Source organism: Coturnix japonica, chromosome 2 (assembly GCF_054131305.1).
Source record: "Coturnix japonica strain WE chromosome 2, WE-NBRP24, whole genome shotgun sequence".
NCBI lineage: Eukaryota > Metazoa > Chordata > Aves > Galliformes > Phasianidae > Coturnix > Coturnix japonica.
Window position 1 is genome coordinate 19,720,421 of NC_140664.1, and position 24,870 is coordinate 19,745,290.

Consider the following 24,870-nt stretch of genomic DNA (forward strand, 5'->3'; position numbering starts at 1 on the left):
CTGTAACCTTTAATGTTAAACTATTGCAGAATTTTGGAGAATGAGACATAAAACGACTGTAGTTCACCACTGTAGCAAAGATTTATCAAGGAAAGGAATGAGATATTACCTGAGATGAAAATGTAAATTAACAGGACAGATCCCAGCGTGACTTTGGTGGCTGCGGTTTTATCTTTAACAATTGTAGGCATTTCCAGATGTTTCTGAACATACAGGAACCTGATCTAATTTGTTGCCCATACTGAAGAAAATGCAAACATATACATCTAGGAAGAAGAAATGAAAAGCATTGGGGAGGGAAAAAATTTCTTTGGTTATTAAGGTGCTGCAAAGAAAAGGTCATATTTAGGGTGATTTTTATCTGAACAGATTTCTTCCATAGCTTTGCAATATATGAAGAACTCTATCTGTTTCCTTCATTTTCCATTTCCCCTTTCTTGTAACAAATACCAAAAAACCATTTTCCTTACTGTTACATTTTGTCAAAACCTTTAGCCACTCTCTTTTTTTAAAAAAAAAAAAAATTTAACTGACCCCAAAATATTTATTCTGGAAGACCCCAGAAAGCACTGTAATACTTTATATTCCATTCCCATATATCAGCTGCCAGTATCCCTTTCTTAGCCCAAACAATAGAGATATTTGAAGTTGTATTTAGTCTAGCTATCATTCCCTTTAAGGAAGGGAAAGTAAAAATGATGTGAACGGCCAATTGCAACAATAACTTCCCAATAACACTTCCTACCACTAGATAGTTCCCTGTCTTCTGAAATTGGAATCAGAGAGAGAGCAAGCCTCTTTTTAATTTTAGAATAGTTTAGAGTTTAGGGCAATGGCAAACTGACCAAGAAGCACCACATCGGCTGCCAATGGCTGTGCAGAAGACAGATCTTCCATTTTAAAGGTCAAGAAATAATTTTCATGATGTTGTGTTCTCCTTTAGGTGAAGAATGTGGGCTTTGTGTAGTCTAGTTGGCTGCTCTTTTGGGGCACATTGTTGAATGTGCAACTTTTCACAACTTATTTTTTTAAACAAAGAAATTAACAAACTCCAAATCCGTATTTGAACCTTAACTCTGCCCTTTGGATCAGCACTTCTTTCTGAATGTGTTGTCAGCACACCTTAGAAGGTAAGAGGTCTCTGTCACTGACACTGGATGCTCAGTAACCGTAGCCATGAAGAGAAGAGCTGTGCTTTGTGGTGTGCTCAGCTGTCCCTGTAGATCTCTGTGACTCGTGGTCCACATGGAGTCTTTTCTTTGCTTGGAAACCAGGATGTGGGGAGAGGATAAGGCACGCTGGAGTCTGCCCAGTCCAGATTTGGGCTATTCCCATATTGTATCTCAAAACTTCTGAAATGGAAAGCATCCTGGGTCTTAAAATAGATGGAGCCAGCAACTATTATGTCCCACAATCACATTTAACCAAATCCAACTGAATTTTGCAATTATTTCAGTATCAATTAAATAGCAAAAAGTTTGTGCTTCGTCCTATTGGGATGGGCGCTTCTGATGGATATTTTAGAAAGAATTCATCACCACAGACCATGAGTTGGCACAACACCAGCAGATTTTTCTCTTTTCTTAGAATTAATCTACAAAGACGATATATTCTTCTCTTGCACAGTGGAAGCTTTTCTATGTGTGGTTGCAATGATGCAAGCTCTGCATCTGTTCAGGGTTTTAAATAGTTTGAGAAGACAGCAGTTGTTTTCTTCCAGAGGAAAAAAATGGTAAATTTTTAATTAAAAAAAAGAAAAAAAAAGGGGGGGGGAGAGGGGGGGGTGTAGTACATGTTTGATGGGATCATTAAAAAGCTTTTTATACTTAAAAATTAGAATTCATTTTTTTATATGCAGCTTGGGTAATTTTAAACCCTTGTGGTTTTTTTGTTCATTCCCTTGCTTTTGCTTGCAGAAATAACTTAGGGGGGTTGTGTGAGGAGAGGCCAGTGGAACCAGAGATGGATTCTTATGCAGTTTTCATCATTCTCTAGAGAGTTTTTTTTACACTTAACTCACTTAGGCTGACAGTGTTGAGATCCCTTTTCATTTTCGTATGCTCCTTCTAAATAGCCGTGGGGCGAGATACTGCTTTAGGCTTTGGAAAATGATATCCCTGATGGTATTATAGGAAAAAAAAAAATCTCAGATATTTGTGCAGAAAAGTATTTCTCCCGTTCCCTGTAATGTAACACCTTTGTGGTGCAAGACCATGAGATTCTGAGAACTCTGTTACAAATGGGAACTGGGAAGCATTCAACAGTCTTTTCTTTAAAGTGCTTTTCTGAAGATGCAACAAAATCATTTCCAGGGTTCTTCCTTCTCTCTGCAGTGTGTGTGTTCTATAACCCAGTTTCCAGAATGAAGCTCACCATTATGGCCTTTCTTTTGAGCAATTTCTCTGACATCTTGCTTGCTTGTTTATTAGGATATCGACATGGGGGAAAAGCAAATGATGTCTTGTCCACCACTTTTCCAGTAGTGATTTTTCATCACATTAGAAATGCTGCAAGTTTGCAGAATGGCTGTCAAGAGGTCAGGCATCTGACTAAAATCTTTAGTATCTTCCTTTATATTTAGTGCACCATTAATAGCTGCCATTTAAACTAAGAGTAGCCTTAATGATTAGATGTAATGAATTTGTTCCTAGATGTTCTGGGCAGACCTGGCTATCTGTTTAACTCCATCTGTGCATGCCGATGTTCCTTCATGTTCTCCAAATCCATGTTAATGGGCCACAAAGGAGGCCCAGGTCCCACCAGGTCTAACAGTACCTTTCCACCTCACACCTGAAGCCTCTCCCTTGTCTCTCCAAAATGACCCACAATAGGACTGTAGCCTGGATTTTCTTGGGCTACTACCCTCTCTGTGAGCAAGACAGGGATGCAGAAGGGTAAGATGGTAGAAGCTTCATGCTGATGTTCTCTGGGAGATCCTGTTGTGAATTGTTTACTTGCAGACCCCACCATGGAGATGACGTTACAGGTGCTTATTCTTCAGCTAAATCCCGTTCTTGCGATGACCAACAACCTCAACTGTTCAGTCTTTTTCCTTGTCCCACTCTTAGTGCTTGGCTTCCAGAACCCTGGTACTTGCCCAGGAAGAGCTGCTCCCCATTATCTGTCCCCTCAGCCTCCTGTTCGTTTGGGTTGCAGCAATCAAATGTACTACATGCCTCATCTTCTCTCCAGAGCTCCCTGTCTGTGTGGCAGCCTACATTAGGTTGGACGGATTAGCGGTCTTTTTTGACCTATATCATTATTCAACCTATTACGATCTCTCTCACTTCTGTACCAGCATGGCCCTGAATCTCTTCAGCTCAGAAGACAGACAGAGGTCTGAGGATCTCTCTGTACAAAGCACATTTTACGGTCATATTTTCAGATGTGACCTTCCTGAGCATCAGCATCCTCACAGTGTGAGCACTCCTCAGCATTTCTAGTGTGAAATCATCTGGGTGAGTTTAAACTGCTTCATAAGTTGCAGGCAGACCCATAAAGCGGAGTAAATGCTTGGACACAAAGTGAAATGTTTTCCCTACTGCACAAACTGGGAGAGGTGCAAACATTAAACAAATCTTCACATTAACGCTAGTCCTCCTCCTTTGGCATTTATCCATATTGCCAGTGAAATGCGTAGAGAAGCATTCTGCACAACAGGTGTTTTTAGGAGCCTTTGCCTTGCTGGTGTGACCTCAGCTTGGCTACTGATCAGCTAAGCTTAAGATAATGGGTATTTGGGATTAATGTTCAATTTCTTTTTCTCTCTATTGAAAAGACAGAAAAAGCAAAATGTATCTGTGCTTTTCTGAGGATTGTACCAATTCTTTTAAATAAAGCTAATCTAAGGGTTAAAATGAGAAAAATGAAGGATATACTGGCATTTTGGGTGGTCCAGTGTGGAGCCAGGAGTCGGACTCAGTGATCCCTGAGGGTCCCTTTTGCTCTGGGATATTCTATGATTTATAGTTATGCACAGTTATGAAAATCATTGCTCGAGGTAAGGTCTGAAATTAAAAGTAAAGATAAAATGGTGAGATTCATAGATGGTTTCAGTACCAGGAAAACAGTTTAATCATGAAAAATATTCATTAAATTGTTTTGAGTATAAACAAAAAATAAATGAATAATGAACACTTTTTTTTATTTGAGTCTTTTAAGGTTGGATTGGATTAAACACAAAAAATTTGCTCTCATGTTCAGTATGTATTTTCTGTTCCTAACTTCTGTTGCTGTGTATTATTCCTTTCTTAAAAACAAGAAAGCAAACAAACAAGAAAGAAGCTGAACTGCACGTTTCTTGTCTAGGAGGCAGAGGAGTTGTTTTCTGAGATGGATTCTCACCCTTCAGTGTCTGCTGGTGGTAGAACCCACACATCATGCTATTCTTTATTTCTGTTTCTTCTGCAGAAAACCTACATATGGAGATAATTGCATGCTATCACTCTCCAAGGAGACTCAGCATTTGACTAATTTATGTGTAGCACCATTACACCTCTCCCTTCAGGCCCTTAATTTTATACCATGCAGAAAATGGACTTTTGCTATCATATTTTTCAATTTAAATAGAAATTCACACGCTGTAGTAATAGACAGTAAGTACAAAACAGACTGTTTTATGCTGATGTGTAAAAAGGCAAGGTTGTTTCAGCATAACAATTAAGCTCCTGATCAAACGTTTTTTCCCCTTTCCATTTGATAGTTTTTATTTGTCACAATTTTGATGTAATTGCAAGCCATTATATTTTTCATTTGAAATAATAATTCCAGATTTCCAGATCGAAGAGTTTCAGGAGCCTATAAAAAGGCTCTGTTGTAAAGATACAGATACTATATTGATTTTATTTGATTTTATCTGTTTAGTATGGTTCTTCTTTGCCCAGGCTTGACTCTATAATCTTCAGTCCTTAACAGATCATAGAATCACTGAGGTTGTAAAAGACCACTTAGATCATCTAGTGCAACTATCAATCCATCACCACCATGCCCACTGACTGATGTCCCTCAGTGCCACATCTACATGTTTCTCAAACCCCTCCAGTGATGATTTTCTGCCCTTTTCTTATATAGCAGAACCAGTGGTTCCAAAACAATTAGTGTGCAGAACTATGATAAATTGCTAGCTTTGGTGCCACGCTGTTGCCAGCTTATGCTCTGACAATTTATTTTGTTTACTTTTCTTTGTAGCTCAATTCAATTGCTGGCCAATTGAAAAAACAACCAGAGAACAGTCCTCGGTGACATGGATCTCAATCTGTATGACTGTCTATAGCCTTTATTATTGTTATTTTAAAGAAAAGCAAGCAAATAAATGAAGAACTGGAAAGATGAATTAATGCTTTTCAGCACAGCAATTGCCCAACTTAGTCTGCTCATTCGTAGGGTTGAACACAATGTTCAGGGATTTCCTTCCCACACTGGTATAACATCAGAGGATGCCCATAGCTCCTGTGGCAGAGAGGGGAACAAAAGGACCCTCCATAGGAAAGGGGAAACTGGGGCTGGGTGGTGGGAAGGGTTTTAGCTCATATATCTGCTGTGCTTCTCTCTGGCCTTTGGCGGCCCACTTACTCTTTTGCCAGGGGTTCCCACAGCCCTAGGATAACTCAGGCTGGAGGGGACCCTGGGAGGTCCCGGCCTCCTGCTCATAGCACAGCAGCTTGGAGGTCACTGTGCACAAAGGAGATGGCAGGGGTAATATTTGTCAGGTAACACTGGCTTGAGAAGTGAACATCTCAAGCAGCGGAATGCACCTGAGGCTGTGAGGCTTTTGCTTTTCTGCTTCACTTGAATATGTATGAAGCCTTGGTGGCTTATCCACAGGGACAGGTGCCTTTTCTGTTCAAAGTCTCCCCTGGGTTTCACTCTGCTCTTCTTCCATTGGCATCTCCCCTCCTACTTCAGATTTTACCATTTCCTCTCATCCCAGATGGCCTAATGTATGTTCTTTAAACTTTAAAAAAAAAAATCCTCTACATATTACACATCAAAAAGAGCATTAATTATACATATATTCTGCTAAGCTTGTGATCTCTTGTGCATTACCAGCTATCTCTGGAGAAAGAGCTTGCCACATTTGCATTATTCAAGTGGATGACAGGCTGAGTGACTGGTTTCCTTACCTGGATGCATTCCTGTGCCTACAGCCACCCTCAGAGGTTGTGGGGTACCCAGGTTGCCATTTATCATCTCCAGAGAACCAGGAAGTGGAAATGTGGGCATAAATCATATAACCCCAAATTGGATGCCAATACCAGGATTGAACTCTATGCTGTGTTTATTATATCTCCATGGGGAGCCCAGACATAGTCAAAAAAAAAAGAAAAGAAAAGAAAAGAAAAGAAAAGAAAAGAAAAGAAAAGAAAAGAAAAGAAAAGAAAAGAAAAGAAAAGAAAAGAAAAGAAAAGAAAAGAAAAGAAAAGAAAAGAAAAGAAAAGAAAAGAAAAGAAATCACGGAGGCATCAGTTCATTACACAACAGATCTGTACTGTTACAGTGGCTACATACAGGGTGGTCTGAGATGTGGTTTGGGAGAGCTCTGACAGCAGTAATTAATTCCTGCACTAACTCAGGTTGCTGTCGCTTCTCTCCTGCCTTTTATCCTCTCTCTTAGAGCTAGCTCCGGTATTGCCAGCGTTGCCTGGATACCAGTGTCTTTTCTACAGCAGGGTTCTCAGTGAAAAAAGAAAACTATGTCAGATAGTTTGCTTTCAGCATGGCACTTTCAGTTAGAGATTCTTTTACTGTTCTCGTTCATTTGCATAGAGCTCCACCACTCTTCATGCAGTTCAAGTTTTGTCTCATTTTCTACTGACATGATGCTGAATTCTCATTCTAATTATCTTGCTATGAACTTATTTTGATATATCTGGAGTTAATGACTGATTAATTGTTCCATTGGAATGACAGAGATGATGATGCAAAGGTGGTCACAGAAAGATCTATTATTTCAAGAATAAACCAAGAACTTCATCCTATAGGCAGGAACAGAGAACATGTAACAGCTTCCCACAACATAGGTTCAACGTATCCTTTCACAGTCCCTCCCAGGATAATGAGGTTTCTAAATCTCATTCTTTGAGGTTTCTAGATCTAGCATCACCAGTGCACCTCTCTCAAAGGCCTTTCCTAGTTGAGGGAAAAACAGGGAGATGAACAGCAAGTCTGATCAGTGCCTGAGTTTCCTTATGCTTCCACACATGACTGAATTAGGCCAGTTTTATGTAGTGTCTGTGTGGGAGATAGGAAGGGTATTGCAGCCCTTCAACTACGTAAGAGCATGCTGGTTATGTCTAAAATTATACAAAAGTACTGGTTGGTTGCTGGAATGGGCTCCTGTCTGGTTATATCATGGTACAGTGCAACAGCCCTGAGTTATATTTATACTTGGCTCAGAGTGGCTTTTTGCTATAGCACTTGATATTCAATCCAATACATATATATATATATATATATATATATATAAGACTTTATATTTCTGTTCTAGGTAGTGCATTTATTTCTGTCTTATTCCTAAAGAAGACCGTGAGGGCTGCAGATATAGTGGGTAAGTGTTTGCTAATATGGACATGTGTGTGGCCATATGCTTAGCAAGCTGAAGCTCTCATGCAACCCCCCACTTCACACTCCTACTTCCCAAGTGAGTGTTTCGAGGCAGTTACTTACAAAATTGGGAAGAAGTGACAAAAAGAGGGAGAATCTTCAGTGCATGTGAAACAGGCTGCACTCCCAAATCCTCCGTGCTTATAGCCATAACTCGTTCCTTATGTGTCCTTTTGCTCAGATTTATTTTCATAGTCTGTTTTTACTTCTGAGGTTGTATTTGACGTTATCTTTATAACGCAATTCTAATAAAATTAATGATATTATTGAGTTATTCATTCAAATAGAAGGGTTTTTTTATTTCTTACTGCATAGATATTGCACAAAAATTGAAGTTCAATTAAAAGTGGCAAATTCCCTTTTGGTATTAATTTTATCACTTCAAAGAGCAAACAATCATGTTGTCAAGAGTTCTGTTGGGAAATGTGGTCTTCATTACAAAAGTATGTCATATTTATGTGTGTGTGTGTGTCCAAGATTTTTTACATATCAAAACTGCCCTGCTTGTAATACTGAGAGACAAGCAGATTTCAGAGTTTGGATTTTGCACCAAATATTCTCAACACAGAGAGTGCACCTGATGGGTACCTGCCACGGGACATCTGGTGTCACTGCAGAGCTTCCAGCATCTAGGCTTGATTGTCCATACTATATAACAAGTTCATCCCAGCTGTTTTCATGAATGTTTTGGAGAGATCCATTCAGAATTGTTCCAAGAATACTATATAATATTTATTTAGGTTTGAGATCCAAATTTGCCAGCTTGGCTGCTACGTTCAAAATTCCCCCTCTCCCTTCAACTGATCGTGTTTCCCTTATGGCCTTATAACTGCGGGCTGTTTTAACTAGTGCTCAGCACTGATTTATTTTATTTCTGTGAGTTAGACTATGCAAGAAGGATTTAACAATGTTGCTACATTCCATAGGAATGAGCTGTATGATGGGAAATATGGTGATGTTTTTGCAAGCACATAAATATAGAACGGTGCTGCTTTCCCAAAGAAACCGTGTGTGATAGCAGTGCCAGCAAAACCCTCCTCCGGATGTGCTTTGTTTTGTATTCCTGAGCATTGTACTCCACACCGATTTATGGGTTTGCCAAGAATGTTGAAGATTGCTTGGAAAAAAGAATTGATTAGCTAATATCTTCCCTAATCCAATACAGCTTATGAGCTCAGGATCAGCTCACTTCTATCTAGATAACTCAGTGAACATCTGTGTTTGTCAGCTGGCTGTCCACAAGGCAGAACTTCCAGATTTTTATTAAAAGCACAATAATGCAAGTTCAACCTTGAAAAGGGGCCCCAGCAACCCAATGGCTGAGCAGCCTTTTGCAAATCAGCCTTTTATAAAGCAGTTCATAGGTCTGCAAGTGCAGCGAGGAGTGGCTGAAATAATGGCTTCCTAACAGCTTTGCATGAGCACTGGACTAGAATGTATCTGTAGCACTTAATGTTTGCATGGCAGGTTTGTCACTGGTGCAGATCTCAGTGGACACAATGACTTCAGGAGAGCAGTGTGTTTATGCTGGTTGATCATAGAATTACCCAGGTTGGAAAAGACCTTGAAGATCATCAAGTCCAACCGCAGCCTAACCAGAACCCTAACTCTAAAAACCCTACACTAAATCATATCCCTGAGCACCACATCCAAACGGCTCTTAAACACAACCAGGGATGGTGATTCAACCACCTCCCTGGGGAGCCTATTCCAGTACATAACTACCCTTTCTGTAAAGAAGTTCTTCCTAATATCCAACCTAAACCTGCCCTGGTGCAACTTGAGGCCATTTCCCCTCGAGATGAGGGGAATGATCCCCTGATGATCTTCTGTCTTAACAACACGTTCTCCCAGGTTAGAAGTTTCTGTGACCTGCTTTGTGCCTATGAAGAGTACAAAAGATCAGTTCTCCTTCGCAATGCACTGGGTGTTAGAATTGAGCATATATGAAAATGTGCTGCTGCACTGGGACCCTAATCCATGAGGCTTTACTGACAGCTTTTTATTTTATATTTCCAGAATTCTTTATGCTTTTAATAAAAACTGTACTAGATAGAACCACAGACAGTCCAAATACTTAAGCCCAGATCTGATCAAGAAGACTTCAGCTTTCTTTTAGAAGCTGTTTCTAAGTGTGCTGGAGAGCAAGAATCACCACAGTTACGTGTATTAACGAGTCATGATTTCCTTTTCTCTGAAGGAGGAAGTCTGGCAGTTGTAGGGATGTACTTGTTGGTGACATTTGCTCCAAACGTACCCCAAGAGCTCACAGCAAGACGAATACAGAAAGACTTAGTGAGCTGGCCTTTTTTGGTGTATGTGGTGAGTATTTGGTTCATGTTTCTGCCTAAATCAGAATAACAGGGCTTTGGGCAGCAGAAAAACTGCTGCGGCAGGTACAGGCATTGTTCCCTGCATGGTTTCCACAGGAAAGTGAGCTCCAGCCTCCAAGCTGAAAATGTGCTGAACAAAAATATGTGTGCATGCCTCACTGTCTGCATATATAAATATTAGTTACAGTGCTTTTCTGGAATGTAATGAAATTGTGCTTTTGAAAATAGTCCTCTGTTCTTTTATATCACTCCATTTTATCTACATGCTGCTGAGTGCCCCAGAGGAGCTTTGTATGGAGCTGAAATGTGGATAGAAAGCCTGTCTCACTGCCATTCAGATTCATCTGAACTGCAGTTTGAATTAAATGCAAAAATGCCATTTTGGTTAAACGATCCACATACAAACTTCAAATCCCATCCATCTCCTTTGATGTATGTAATTAGCATCAGGAACAAAATAAGAGTGAACAGCAGGAATTTCTCTCTCTCTTCCACTCCGGAATTCTGGAAAATTTTTCCTCCCACTGAATGTAAAAGATGCTTCAGAAGTGGTTACTTTTTTCTCACTTGGGTTAGATTATTAGTGCCCAGGTTTCTGTTCAGGAGGGAGCTGAGTTAGAAAGCCACTGAGTAGGCAGACTGTGGGTCTTCATGCTTCATCCAGCCTGCAGATTTAAAACATAAATTAACTACTCATTGGGGGTTCTTATTGAGCACAAGGTACGTGATAACACAAAACAAAAGTTGATCCTCTTGCTCTGTTATTTGTGCACTTTTAAGGCTTCTTAAATATGATAATCCAACATAAGGAAAGAAATTAATGGTCATGCTCCAAAGACATACATAACATAGCATGCACTTTAGGTTTAGGTAGCAGATTGGCTTGTGAAGGCAATGCCTAGGAGTATTGGGGTACTCAGAAAGGCCATGGTCAGCTTTGGCAAGAGCTTCAGCAAGTCCATGTAGCTAACAGAGGGAGTTGGGACCCTTTAAGGAGGCAATTCAGAACAAGAAATTCAGTTACTTCTTTCTGGAGCACCCTCTCTTTTTCCTAATGAAGATACTCTTCAACCATGTCCTTCCACCTATAGGTACCAAACCAGGCTGTCATTCTAGGTACAGAACTACTGCTTCACCCTTTTCATGTAAAGAAGGTGGAAGGAGACAATTTTCCATCCACCCACCATGAAACCACAAACTTCTGTGCCATATGATGTGCACGTTTTCTTAAAGCCAGCAGGTTGCTGGAAAAGGGCTTTTCCTCCAGATTTCATTTCAGGAACAGTTAATAAGAACACAGCTGAATACATAAGAAGATTTTATTATATTCTTCTTAGGAGAAAGTATAAAGAAGTGACAGGTAACCCCTGGACTTTCTTTCCCTTCTTTTCCCTTCCTCAGCCGGCATCCAGTTCTACAGCATTGGTTGCAGGGGAGAATGGAGCAACTACATAGCAAGTGCTCTTGACTCAACAATAAATCAAGTTTGATTTGTTCCTTTTACTCCCTAGATTAATTTGAGCTTCCCATGTCAAAAGAAAAGGGAAGAATTAGAGTCCCCGCAAGAGACCCAGGGGTACCAGCCTGATGTGCCTGGCATGCTGCTGGAAGTTCAAGCAAACCCTGCTGTAAATATTCTCTTGGACAGGGAATTAGCACTTCGTATTTGTTTGTAAAATTTCTAGCACAGGTTGGCTGCTGATATATAAAAAGGCACAGCTACAGCAGAAGTTGCTGAGTTTCCAGTATAAATATATATAGAAAGGAGACAGTGCAACAGTATGAAGCAGTCCAACAGTCTTTCTAAAAGTAGTCCTGAAGTATGGTCTGCAGAGGAATACAAAGCCCTGATGGTACAAAATGTTCTGTGTGGGTGATAAACCATCCCCATGTGGCTCACCACTGGCATCAGTGGAGTTCTGCAGAAATAGCCTGCGGTTCCCATGAGACAATTATGAGCCACCTTCTGAGACTTTGCATTCATGTCTAAGTGGGAACCACTATCCTAGCTTGCTTTCTTTTTTGTATACATACACTTTGAGTCACTGTAGAAGGCGTCAGTTATGGGTGAAGCTTTTAGAAACAGGAGAGTAGTGAACGCTGGATTGCTAATTTTCAATATCTGCAATATTGGTTTCTGTTTTTCCTTCAAAGTCCATTCTGGTTCATTGGTGCCTGCATTGCTGTATGTCCCAGAAAAACAGCTGAGGCAGACAATGTGGTATGTTGTTCCAGGTGCCTTCTGGTAATGCTTAGAAACATGGAAAACATCACAACTATAAAAACGTTGATGATGTGGACCTGAGAAGACTTCAGTACAGATAAGTTACAATTGTAAAAATGATTGTAAACAAGTCGAGTTCCTTCAGTTCTATAAACAGAATATATTTAAGTTAGTTGTTAGATTCTACGCGTTTCCCATTCCTGGTTGCTGTACTTAACACAACTGCAGATAACATCTGTGGAAACTGAGTACCATTCGGGGTAATTCTCAAGACAACCCAAAGGCAACAGCCAGAACACCCCCAAGGAGGGTCCCAGTCTGCGTGAGGTCTTGTTAGGAGCCATGCACTCCACTTGTAATACAACTCAGTGCAGTGCAGTGGCCTCCCCTTGTCTTCTGATTAAGGGGGACCTCTTGATGGGAAGAACAGTTTGTCTGCTGAGTAGCAGGAGGCAAGATCTGATACTTTGTATTTCATGCTAAATGCAGAAAAGGAGAGTTGTATAAACTTAAATAACAGCCACGAGAAGAAACCATCAGCCTTCTTCCTAGGCTCAGCTGCAGCTGAAGGCATTTCTCGTTTCTTGCATGGTGACTGGATCTCTTAAAGCTGTCTAGGGACTACGGAATGGATGGATACCTGAGGTACAGCTGGCTGCTTGCATCATGCTGTCTCGTGTTTTTTATGCACGCTCTACACAACCAGTCTGAGTGGATGGGAGAGGCTATGGGTTCTCAGGTTTACACCAGGGCCATGGGAGCAGGTCCTGCAGTGCCATGTCACATGGTGCCATGCCCCCATCATTGAGCCAGGTTGTCCAGCCACCTCCTGAGCCAGCACATCATGGAGGAGGAGTTCTTGGACATCTCTGAAATTCTTTTTAGCATGAGGACCTTTCCACATGGGAGATATTTATTTAGCACAGCTTTCTTCTATTCCATTAGCATTTGTTGGCTGATTAAAAAAAAAAAAAAAAAAAAAAAAGCAACTGAAGCAATTTGAAGTCTGTTGTAGCTGCAGCTGGATAATGTGATATTTCCCTCAGGCCCTGAGATGCGTTTGCCAGTGGCACAAACAGTGAAGCTGCTACCTTTACTTTTCCTCTTGAGTTCCCTCAAAACCATTGCAGTTTTCCACAGGGAGACCAAGATGAACTCACAAGCCTGCAGTTGCTAACGTGTCTTCTGCTTTGTTTCCCAATTGAGACATACCCAGTGTTATACTGCAGAATGAAGCTGGGTAGGCAGCTGAGGTTCCTTACTGGGAGGCTAAGGCAAAGGCCTCATTCTACCATATGGTGTCCCAGCTTTCATCCCCACAGGCACGCTAGGAGTGTTGTTCTGGAAGGAGAGGAGAGCAGCATTCTGTAAGAGACTGCAAAGATGATTGAACAATGATTAGTCCAGAAATGCTTTTGTTTCTTTTAACCAACAACAAAATGCTTTCAAACATTTACCAAAAAAAAAAAATAAAAATCTTACTCTTGTAAGAAATGTTTGAATTTCTTTGAAGAATGGTAATATGCAACCCAAATTTGTGCTGGTACTGTGAGTTAAAGCAAACCACATCCTGTTCGCATTTTTGCACACTAATAATCTGGGAAGAGCGAGTGTGGTAGAAAATGTTTGTTGCTGAATGCAGCTGACAACCTCTTACTTGTGCACTCATTTTCCATGATGAGAAACTTGCAGTCTTACATTGTAGAACTACTGCTGCTAACTGTTCTGTTCCTTCTTTTTAAATAGCAGCAGAGCAACACCCAGATCTTCTCTATTGTAGTGCTGTGTTAAGAGTGGAGGGGCTGTATAAGATATAAAATAAGATGGTAATGATGGAACCAAAGGGGTAAAGGAGAGGTTTTTCTTTGATTTTTTTCACTAGTAAAAGAGTGACATTAATCACATTCAGTACCAATGACAATCTAATTTTCTGTCTTATTTCCCCTGTTCAGTTCCTTCCTCATGTGCACAAACCTCTCTTTCTCCATCCAGTCTCTCAGGCCAGGAGGCTCTCAGCACCCCTCAGAACTGAGGCCCCATCAGTCTTGTTTTCAAGAGGTTTTCTGCACTTGGGATTTCTGTTGACTTTAGCCAAGAGGGGCATTTTGGGCAGCTATGTTAAGCGTGGCAGGGGAGGAATCCCCATCCTTTTGGGATGCTTTGGATGTGGAAGCTCAGTCACTCCCTGGAGCCATTCAGTTCCAGTAAGCACAGAGAAAAGCCTGTTGGTGGCTTGGGCAGCTGGAACAGCAGGGAGCTTCTACAGAGGTGGTGATGCAACGAGACGAATTAACATCAAGTCTGTAAATTTAACCAACTGTCAGATGTTATTGAGGGAACAAGTCTGGACCATGCACAGTGTGAGTAAAAGTGCTTCAGCAGCTGCAGCTGTCCTGCAGTGTGGTCTGCTGGTGTGTCACTGAGCTTTTCCAGGTGAGCTCCTGACAGGTACCCTGCCATCTGAGAACTGCCACAGCAAATAAATGTTTTCTCCATGATGATGTATGGCAGAAAGTCAGAGCAAAAAGACTGGGTTTGGGGGGTTTTTCTGAGCAGGGCTTGGGAGAAGGGCAATGAGGTCAGCAAGCATAATTCTGCACATTTCGAGGAGTGACACTAAGAATACCATATCCAGAAGGGGAGACTGCTGTTTCCCCATGTAAGTGCCTTACTCTAAAGGAATTAAAAACACAGAAGTTCTACAGAAATTATATTCAGTAAACATAGATATCTTTACTGTCACCTTAAAAGTCTTCCAATGCTACCTATGAGAAAATATAGTTAGAGGTGCAAAAGCATGATATTCCAAAGACTTTGAATGAAGCATTTATTGCAGTTTTGCGGCTCTAACTTTCTTCCCTTTTATTTCCAGATTTTAGAAATCATAATATTCTGCATTCTCCTTTATTTTTACAAGATAAAGGCTGTGAAACACGTCGTGGTTTTGTTAATGATGGTTGCACTGCTGGGTAAGAACGTATTACTCACTTTGATGTTCCCGTCAGTCACTTGATAATTCCTTGTCACCCAGACTCCCCAGCCAGTTTAGATTAGGGTCACTTCAAAGGGGAGGAGAATCACTGAAACATTTCACATCGTTTTACTGTGGTCTTTTTGAAGAGAAAAGCCAATTACGGAATGTAGTTTCTGTGTTCATTGCTGGGGCTAGCTCTTTTTAGAGAGCTCCTTATATGAATATGGTGTGTGCAACGATGCTCTGAAGCTTTTTAAATCAATGCTTTAGATCTTGGGAAAGCAAACTGTTTGGAACTTTGTTTTGTGAAGCAGAGCAGGATAGCTGAGAAAATCAACTTTTTAAGCCAGAGTAGTTTAAGGCTGTGTAAGCACTCTGTAAGCGTATCCTGTGATACTCTGTGTCTGCATGGAAATTTCTATTTCACCATCTTTCTAGAAACACAATAAGAATTCAGCAGGTCACTGAAGTTTGCCCCCTGATTAACATTGCCGCCAGAAAATAATCAATACCCAGAGAAACAAGAGAGAACATTTATTAGGCATTTCATTAAAGTCAAACTGGAACCAGTTATGAAAAATATCAGGAGGGGGCCCTTAAAGCTCCCCTGCAAGAAGGCATACATTAAGAATTTGTCACTGCTCCATCTCTTTTCTCGTCCTTGTCAGCTTGTCTATGACACCCTGTTGGTACACCATCTCCATACACACGTCCACATCAGTCGCCATTCTGTCAGACTGTCCCTCTGCTGCCATCTGTCACACAGCAACAACATGTAACAGAATATTGGTGGGAAGGTTCAGCCTCTACTGCCATAGCACCCACATCTGCCTCTGATGTCATGGGCTGACATAATCAAATAGGAGACATTACTGTTGGAGAAGCCCTTGTATTTTCACTGAGTTCTCTAGATGGATGTATCAGCCTGCAAAGACTTACAGATTGTGTTTCTCATGGAGCTGGTCAGAACAGTTTTGATAAAACTGAATTTCAATAAAGTCTGTTGGTGATATACTGTAAAACCCATGCAGATTTATTGGCTGCATTCTTCCGGACTCCTTCCTGGCTTTCCACTTAGCTGAGAAGCTCAGACTTCCTTTCATATCTACCTTTCTGGTACTGTCCCCCTACTAAATTTCCCATCACACTGAACATTAGGATCAGCTGCTCTGCAGAAGCCTTGAAGCCTTCCTTCTCCCTGTATGAAGCAGAGATCGAAGAGTCCCAAAAGCCATCAGTGTGTTTGACTGCTTCTTGGTTTGGAAGAGAGATTGTGAGTCCAGACAACTCCTAGCATAGAGCCTGGCAGCTCTGGCAGAGCTCGCTGAGCTGCCCACTGGTTTCCATCCTCACAGTGTTCCCAGACAATGAGTGGTTCGGCGTCCTTGCCACACAGCTGAAGAACTCAGGATGGATTTCCATGCTCATCTTCCACAGTCTGGGTCAGACCCAACAGAAGGGCAGCTCTGGGTTGAGTCTAGAGGAGGTGGGCCATCAGGCTGTGGAGCCCTGCGTGCTTGCTTTGCTGTGGAGCCTGCCAGTCCCAGCACCAGCAGTGCCAAAAGAACATATGAGGATGCTGAGCATCAGAAGTTCTGGAAAGCCCAGGAGGCACTCAATGCTTGGACGTCCCTGCAGAGATGCACTCCTTCCTATCTGACATTTCTGCTGGGCACAGCCATGGGGATGTGAGGGAGGGTTCACACCCATCCCATGTGTTCCCTGCCCTTGGAGTGGTTGTAGGACAGGCAGGTGAGGAATGGAGTCACCATGCCCAAAATTCTCAAGGCAGCTCATGGAAGGGGATTTCTGCCTTACCTAACATCTGCACAGATTCATTCCTGGTGAAGAGTGCACATGAATGTACATGAAATGTAGAAAGAGAAGGCAGCCTTTGTGTTCCACTGGATGTGGAAGCTACTTCCATTATGAAGAAAACACAGATCATGAAACCTGCAAATGTTTTACTTACTGTAAGTCTGCAAGTGCATTTGGTGAGAATTATCTTACCTTATGCATGTACTGGGACTTATCATAAGTTTTGGGGAAAATATTTCAGATTAAAGTGGGATTTCTGATTTTCCTGCACTAACAGCCAGACAGTGTCATCATTTGTCACTCTAGCTTGGAGAAGCTTGGAGCTTCTCTGTCTCTCTCAGAGACTGAGAAACCATTTCCTAGGGGTCTGAAACCTATTCCAGGTCTGTTTGCTAAAAGAGCATTCCATCTTTTCAAACAAAACAAAGCCAAAACAAAAATAACAGCATAACCCAAAAAGCGCCTTCTTGCTTTTCCTGGTTTGTTAAAATTATAAGGGAAGGAAATGAGCCTTTTATCAGAAACTATTTTTCAGCAACTTTTACTTATTTGGACAATTCAGACCTCTGGTTTTTACCTGGAAGTGTTCTTTCCGGAACAATAATTCTCTCTGTTGCAACACAAATCTTGGTTATTATGTGGGCTGCTTGGTGGGGGCTTTGTGTATTTTTGGCTTTTTATCATAAGCCCCAGTGTGGGTCAGGATTTGACCCACCCTGCTCACTGTTACTGTTGTGTTTGGTGAACTTCTCCACCTATTTCAATTACAGAGCAGGAAGCAAAGCACTAGGTGCAAAGGTTGCCATTAAAGGAATGAATTCCATGATGGTGAGCAGGATCATCACAAGTGCATACAACTCCTAAACTCCCCCTGAACTTTTGGACTTGCTGCTAGAAAAATGCTTGCAGTCAAAACCTCAGACCCAAATCCATTCTTCTTCCCCCACCTTCCGTCCAAGCCCCTGCTCTGTACTCTTTGCACAGTGCAGCTTGCCTTGCCAATCTGAATTTTGCAGCAACAGGAGGATGAATCACACACGGAAATCCAACACTCCCAGCTCTGGAACTGGGTGGAACTGGATCCCAGCTGGGGAGCAGCGTTGCTGATGATGAATTACCTCTCTTCAAAGGTCACCGCTGCACCCTGACTCTTCTTACCATTATCAGTTTGAGTTTGTTGTACTTTTTCTTGCAGTCATCACAGCCTCCCTGGTTTAGCTTCAACAAAGCAAGAGTGCACTCCAAAAAGAAACCTGAAGTAGCTCTTAGCTCAGCTCTCAGCTCCTTTTCTAGAAGATGTGTGTTGCAAGACTTCTCCAAACTGCTGACACCTATACCAAATCTAGACCTTTCTTTTTTCGTAATGCCCTGATGATTGAATGGATTAAAAACACACTATTCTTAGATCTTAAGACTCGCCCCCCTGACATGTAGTGCAGACCCTGTGCTCACTGCCTGGACCCTGTTCACAACCTGTGGGGAGAGTTAGGTGCTTGGTGATGCAATCCCACAGATCAGCTCTGACCAGCTCGTCTCAGCAGATAAATCCTGAGGGTGAGAGGTTATTTCTGGCTACCGTGTCATGTGCAGACTGCTAGTAGGTGTGCTGACTTCTCTGAGTGGAGAAGGAGGCCTCTCATGCTTGCACAATGCAACAAGGGGTCCAAATTAGCAGCTGGGGCTGAATAAAAGATGTCTGACAGATGTGGAGGCTGTTTGAGCACCTCTGCCCACTGTGGAGGGCATATACTCTGCAGCAGAAATTGATAGGGTCTTCTTTGAACCCAGCTCAATTTCTGTCTCTATCTTGCGCACTGTGTAAGATTTTATTAGTCTGTTACCTCTGCTATGCAGAAAGCAGGGAGACTTTGGGCAGATGCAGGGTGGCAGACATCAGTACTGGAAGACCTGCAAAACACATCAGTAAAGCACACACAGAGTTAAAGCTGTTCTGAGCTGAGGCATTAGCTTAGCAAATGTTTATAAATCACACCCTTGGCTTTAGGTGCCCAAATTCCACCTCAGTGTCTCTTAAGGCATCAGTTCCATGGCACATCTCTCACTGATGCTCTGAGGTCACCACTGTGGGTCCTGCCCTGTTAATCCTTTCCTTTCCCTTTCAGCTTCATTGACTGTCATCACCGTGAAGGCTGTGGCCAGCATGATAATGCTCTCTGCCAAGGGGAAAATGCAGCTAACTTACCCTGTTTTCTATATCATGCTCATCTTAATGGCAATTTCTTGTGTTTTCCAAGTCAAGTAAGTGAGTTTCTCCGTAACTCCTCAGCTTTGTATCTATTTATCTGTCGTTTTTTCTCAGCGCTGACGTGGCCCCTAGATACAAATTGCTCTTCAATGTGGCAAATTCCTGGCAGAACCCTGACAGATGTATGAATTCCCTACAGCTGATAACACTGTTTATTTAGGCTTTATTTCTCAGTTCATAATTGATTAATTAGATCAATGCTTCCTCTCACTGTCACCTTAAACAAAATTTGGCCAACTGTGGTTCTTATTTCAGCACAAGTTTTGAACTCATTACGTGAAATTTATTTTCCTGATATTTTTTCTTTATTACCTTCAGAAATCTTCAGTGCTGAATAATCAAATGGCCGCATTTACCCTCATTTTACACCTCTTGTCCCTAGCTCATGCCACTCATTGTACTGAAGAAGAGTTTACCCGCACTTTCTCCCTGTTTCTGTTAACATGTGCATGCTGCTCTCTGCTGCCTTATATGCCTGTGCTGTTTTAGGAAATAGCTTCTGGTGAGCGGGGGACATCAGAGTTTTCCCTGCTGGCCTCTGGCCTGTTAAGTGATTGTTTCATGCTGACTTTGCAGATTGCCAGGGGTGGCAGCCTGGTAAAATATGACTTGCAGCTGAACAGAGGGTCCCTTCCCTTTATGCTTCAGGTGCTGATAGCATCATTCAGTAATCTCATCTAGACTGCTCCAGTGCTTACTTACAGGATTATTTGCTGGTAGAAGAGCCAATCCAGCTTTACTGTGGCAGAACATACCATTCCCACGTGGAATCAGAAAGTCTATGTGTTATTGTGCAGTGACTCTCCATGGCTGACTCGGGAACTCTGCCATAACCAATAGTGGAGTGATTTACATCCAGCTTGTCTTCCCTGGGGCAACAACTCAGGGCATTAAAAATAGGAAATAAAAGTTTGGTAAATAGGAAGCTGCTGAATTAACCTCTCCGTGCCAACAATTTCATTCTTTCTTTTTTCTGGGTCAAAATGAAAATATGCTCATTTTGTTTCCTGGGCTCCTCAACTCTTCATCCTTCCTCTGTTGGAAGCATTTGCTAATGGAGACAATGCTGTCAGTTTACTTTTTTCATTCTCAGTTTCTTCTCTTATTTTATTTGACTGTAATGTCAGCTCACAACAACCTGGGCTGCTGCATCCTTGTGGACTCAGTGCTGGGCTCAGTATCACTATTTTAGTCCCTGTGACCAAGCTTGTTGCAAGTGGGAGAAAATAATGAGGTGTTTTCAATGACTTCAAAATCCTGACTATCCTGTGGATATGTAGGATTTCTGTATTTTTAAAGCACCATGGAGACTGTTCAACAGTTGCTAAAATAACCATGCAATTACTTTAATGGCTAAAACAGATCCAAGCTTGGATTTTTACTGTTCACATATATTGTACCACTGAAACATTTAAGTGTGGTTTTGAATACACTCTACAGTCTTCTGATTTTTCTCTTTCAGTTTGAAATGCACCGTTCCCATAACAGACTATCGGTGCATCCAAGAGCTCATGCTCATGATTCATCGCTTTGTGGGTAAATGTTGATGGTTTTGGTCTCCTTACAAGAGGGTTAGTGCTTGGCCTTCTTTGCTTGCTGATGCAGAATGTGTGGGCTGCTTCACGGCCAGTATCTCAGTGCTGCAGGTTTGTCTGCTGTTCACACTCTTGTGCCTGCAAATTCTTGCTGACTATTTTGATAAGGGTTTGGGCTGCCTTTCTAAGGAGAACAGGAGTTTCCAACCCAAGGAGCACAGGCCTGGAGCCACTTTCCTGGACTTTCCCAGTGGATCTGAGTGTATCTGGGTGCGATTGCATGGGGTGATAAACATGCAAATGCATGCTTTAGCCAAGTTGGACTGAGCAACAGTTCTATGAGGACTTGCATATGTATGTCCGTGCTGGAAATATATCCTTACCCAACTTTCTTAAATTAGAGCAACTTGTCCCTGGCAGCACTTCTTCCAAGAGCTGAGGCACACCATGGCCAGCAATATCCTACCATTCCTCCCTTATCTGTGGCAGGCAGTTTTTCCAGGAGTGCTTCAAATCTCTCTCTTCAAGTCTCTCCAATGGCAGTCCGTGGCCAGAAGAATCCATTCCAACTTTCTTGCTTTGCTCTTTTTGTTGTTGTTGTTTGTACTCTGCAAAGTCAAAACTGGTAAGTAAATTCAATACACTTACCCATCTGTCAAAGACTATTTGCTCTAGTGGTAAGAAATGGTCACACTGAACTGACAGAAGCCAGCTTAACCTTACTTAAAGTGTAATGAAGTTCCTGTAGCCAAGTGGTGCAATAACACTTGTTTTCCAGGTTCTTAAATCAAGCAATGCACCTATATGAAGCAAGAACAGTTGTGCCCATTAACTTTGTGTTCTGCACCATGAGCGCCATCATTTCAGGTTGGTTTCTGACCGCTGGCCTCTACAGAATGGTTTTCTAAACACTGAGTTTTCAGACATTACTGTCTTTAGAGGAGACCACAAACCAGTCACATTTGTCTCCACAAAAAGTTTTTCCTAAGTGACAGGTGTTTATGCTCTGAAAAATGAGCCGGTTCACAGCGTTCAAAGCAAAATAAAAATTACCAAATTCTGGCATTTCCAGAATTGATTTGTACAGTTTTCTGTGCCTTACTGGCTCACTAGAATTACCTGCATTCATCTTAGCCCCATCTTGACATTCAGCAAATGCATTTCCCATGTGCACACCAACCTCCCCGTATCTGAGCTGGTAGAGTAATTTTAACAGCCTGGCAAACTGCTCAAATGACAACCAGCTGTGCTTCATAGTAGTTAGTGTATATTCAGTTTCAGAAGGTGGAATTCTAGGTTAAGTGAAGGAAATAAAATGACTCCAAAGACCTTTTAAGCATTTAGCATTTTATTCTGGGTGAGAACTCTGAACTCGGTGCTGTTAAAGAGGAACTTCAGATCTTGGAAATGGTGTAGAGTGGAAGAACATGAGCAGGGAGGACAACTAAGACGCTGCATCAGCAATGAGCCAAAATGATCGTGTTGTTATAACATTTATGACTCATTTTAACACACACCGGGGGCTTTCCTGTCATTGCTGCGCAGGAGTTTCTCATGCAGAGCTGCCATTAATGAGAAGGGGAGTTAGCTTCGTGCACAGATTGCCTCAGCACCTGCATTAGGAGGCCTTCAGTTTGTGACTGAGACTTTTGCCAAAAGGGGGTTGCATTCTTGCAGCCATATGGGGAAATTGGCCTTGTGCCTCCATAAGAGATCAAGTACCTATTCAGGAATGGCTTAATGGCTTTGAGACTGGATACATATGCATTTGCATCAGGTTAGTTAAACCAGTGTAGGACTTAGAGAACAAGCTCTGCTGAATCTTGCTGGGATACTGGTGGAAGATACCTCCTCTTGTGATTTCCCCATCCCAAGCTGCAGCCTTTGAAGATACAGTCACACTTCAGTGGCTCTGGTTCACACTCTGGTGTTTCTAAGCAAAACTATGCTCATCAGTGGTTTAAAGCAAATACACTTGGCTGTGCATTAGGGCAGCTGAGATCCAGATACACATCTGGCTCTGTCATCTCCACTGCAGAGGTGCTAATTCCTGTTTGAGGGGTGACCAGAAAGAGTTAGTGATCCATTCAGCCAGAAAGATTAGGCAAACTTGGCTGCTGGAGCCCTTAACTTGGTGCAAACACCAGGGACACAGCTAGTTATCAAAAACCTGTTCCCAGTTGGAGTTGATGTGTCCACGCAGTTGGAGAGGCTTAATTAAATCCATGAGGAACCTGCTAGTTGTATGCCCATAAGTTAGACTTTGAGTTTGACCTGCACAAAAACTGTTGCTGACAATGCAAAAAAATACCTGCATCTGTTCAGTAACTAACACAGCACACACTCCAGCCTGATAGACTAAATCTTCTCCAGTCTCTTGCAGTACCTTGAGAAAGACCTGATAATGGCATAGGGGTATATAATACGAACCCACCACAATGTGTATTAATACCATATTTGGGATTTTTTTGCTCCACTTGAGCATGACATCGCTCCTGACCCTCCCAGCTGTAATTCATATCACTTGGAATCCAGTCAAGATCTGCAATTCTTGTTTCTGTCACATTCCAGGGGTCATATTTTATCAGGAATTCCAAAGTGCAGCTTTCCTGAGTGTGTTCATGTTTCTGTTCGGGTAAGTGTATCAGCCTGCAATCTGCACAAACGCTTGTACTGCAACAGCATTGCCTCATGGAACCTCTTCTTTTCTCAGTAAGAAGAAGCCCATCTTGTTATTAAAGTATTATGGAATAGTAGGATGAAAAGACATTAAAGGAAAGACTTCATATCTGTGCTATGTGATTTTGGAGGCCTGGTTTTGAATCCAAATAGCTAAAAATGTGAGATACTTATGAACTACTACCATGACAAGATGACAAGCTAGCAGCAAGTGTTCCTCCACTGCTCTCCACCAAAGATGTTGTAGGGCTGCTTGTACCTATGTGAGAAATCTCCCATGGCACGTTCCACCTGCATGTCCAGCTGCCCTTTGAAGCCATTAGATGTGGGCATTTAGAGGAGTTGCTTGCCTACAAGGATCTTCCTGTGCCAAGGAAGCATCCTAAGAAGTTGTTAGAATACATGTTTGAAAAAGGCCCTTAGTGTTGACAGCCAGAAATAAAATGGCTACCAGCACAGCAACAGCTCAGGGGAGAGAGGTGAACATTCATTAAGGATGGGCATAAGATGGTTAAAAGCACCTCCCAGAACTGTGAGACCATCTTGTCCCCTTGCTGTCAGACAGATGGGCTGACAACTCCAGACATCTTCGTCCCCTGCAGTCAGACTGCAGAAGATGCCCAGAACTGCAGTGTTGCATGACTATGGGAAAAGTGAAAGAAAATGGAGATGAGCAAATCCAACCATGGATTTGGCAGGCAGGAGGTAGTGGTTGTGTGTCCAACACAGAGTAGATAGGAGATTTGTCCAAGCGTAGCGGTTTCTCATTGCTCCTGGCTTATAGCTCGCCCCTGAGACACGCAGTCAAGTGAGAAAAACAACAGAGATGTTGATTGTCTGCAACAAGCCCGAGTTGTTGATGAAATCGCAGATGCTGCAGTGCTAGCTGAGGTGGTGTGTGAAGATTTGCTCAGGAATCCAAAGGTTGCGGTATCACACTCACAGGTATTTGATTAGGTATATGTTACTGAAAGCGTCATTTTTCTACAAAGCCCTTGGAAGCAATTGTAAAGTTCGAGGAGGCACGAACTAGTCTGACAGGAGCCCAAGATGAAGGTTCAGAGCTGGCAGCAGCAAAAGGTTCTTTAAAAACAGAGCAGCTTGTATTTGTAAATCCTTGAACAAAATACATGGGTAAAAGTTCTCATCTCAGTCGCAGTGAACTGTTTCTAATAATACGATGCCACTGTTATTTTGCAGGTGTCTCCTGTCTTTCCTCAGTGTATTTGTAATTGCAGTAAATAAAAAAGAGGAGCATTTACAAGTTCCTTACATTGACTGTGGATGTATTCCCGGTAAGTAGGACTTTTTTTTTCCCCATCTGTTTAAAAATGAGATATCAGATAATGGAATGACCTAGGAGAGTTGAGTCAGAAATGCGCTCTAGTCGTATTTAATAAATATACTGTTCCCTTAATTTCTATTCCTGTTCCCAACAG

The 24,870-nt window shown here is 42.0% G+C and overlaps 1 protein-coding gene across 5 annotated transcripts in view; it reads left to right on the plus strand.

Moving 5' to 3' along the window:
* Positions 1-24,870, plus strand: part of NIPAL2 (NIPA like domain containing 2) — a 46,796-nt gene that overhangs the window by 18,661 nt on the left and 3,265 nt on the right. The window contains exons 4-10 of one of the 5 annotated variants that reach the window (XM_015856136.3): positions 7,487-7,546; positions 9,803-9,924; positions 15,032-15,128; positions 19,075-19,210; positions 21,531-21,619; positions 23,324-23,387; positions 24,632-24,726. In XM_015856136.3, the coding sequence (XP_015711622.2) occupies positions 7,487-7,546; positions 9,803-9,924; positions 15,032-15,128; positions 19,075-19,210; positions 21,531-21,619; positions 23,324-23,387; positions 24,632-24,726 (663 nt within the window). Of the gene's footprint in view, positions 1-7,486; positions 7,547-9,802; positions 9,925-15,031; positions 15,129-15,801; positions 16,155-19,074; positions 19,211-21,530; positions 21,620-23,323; positions 23,388-24,631; positions 24,728-24,870 lie in introns of those variants that run through there. The other 4 variants (XR_014943317.1, XM_085539392.1, XM_015856137.3 and 1 more) reach the window with 4 other exon arrangements.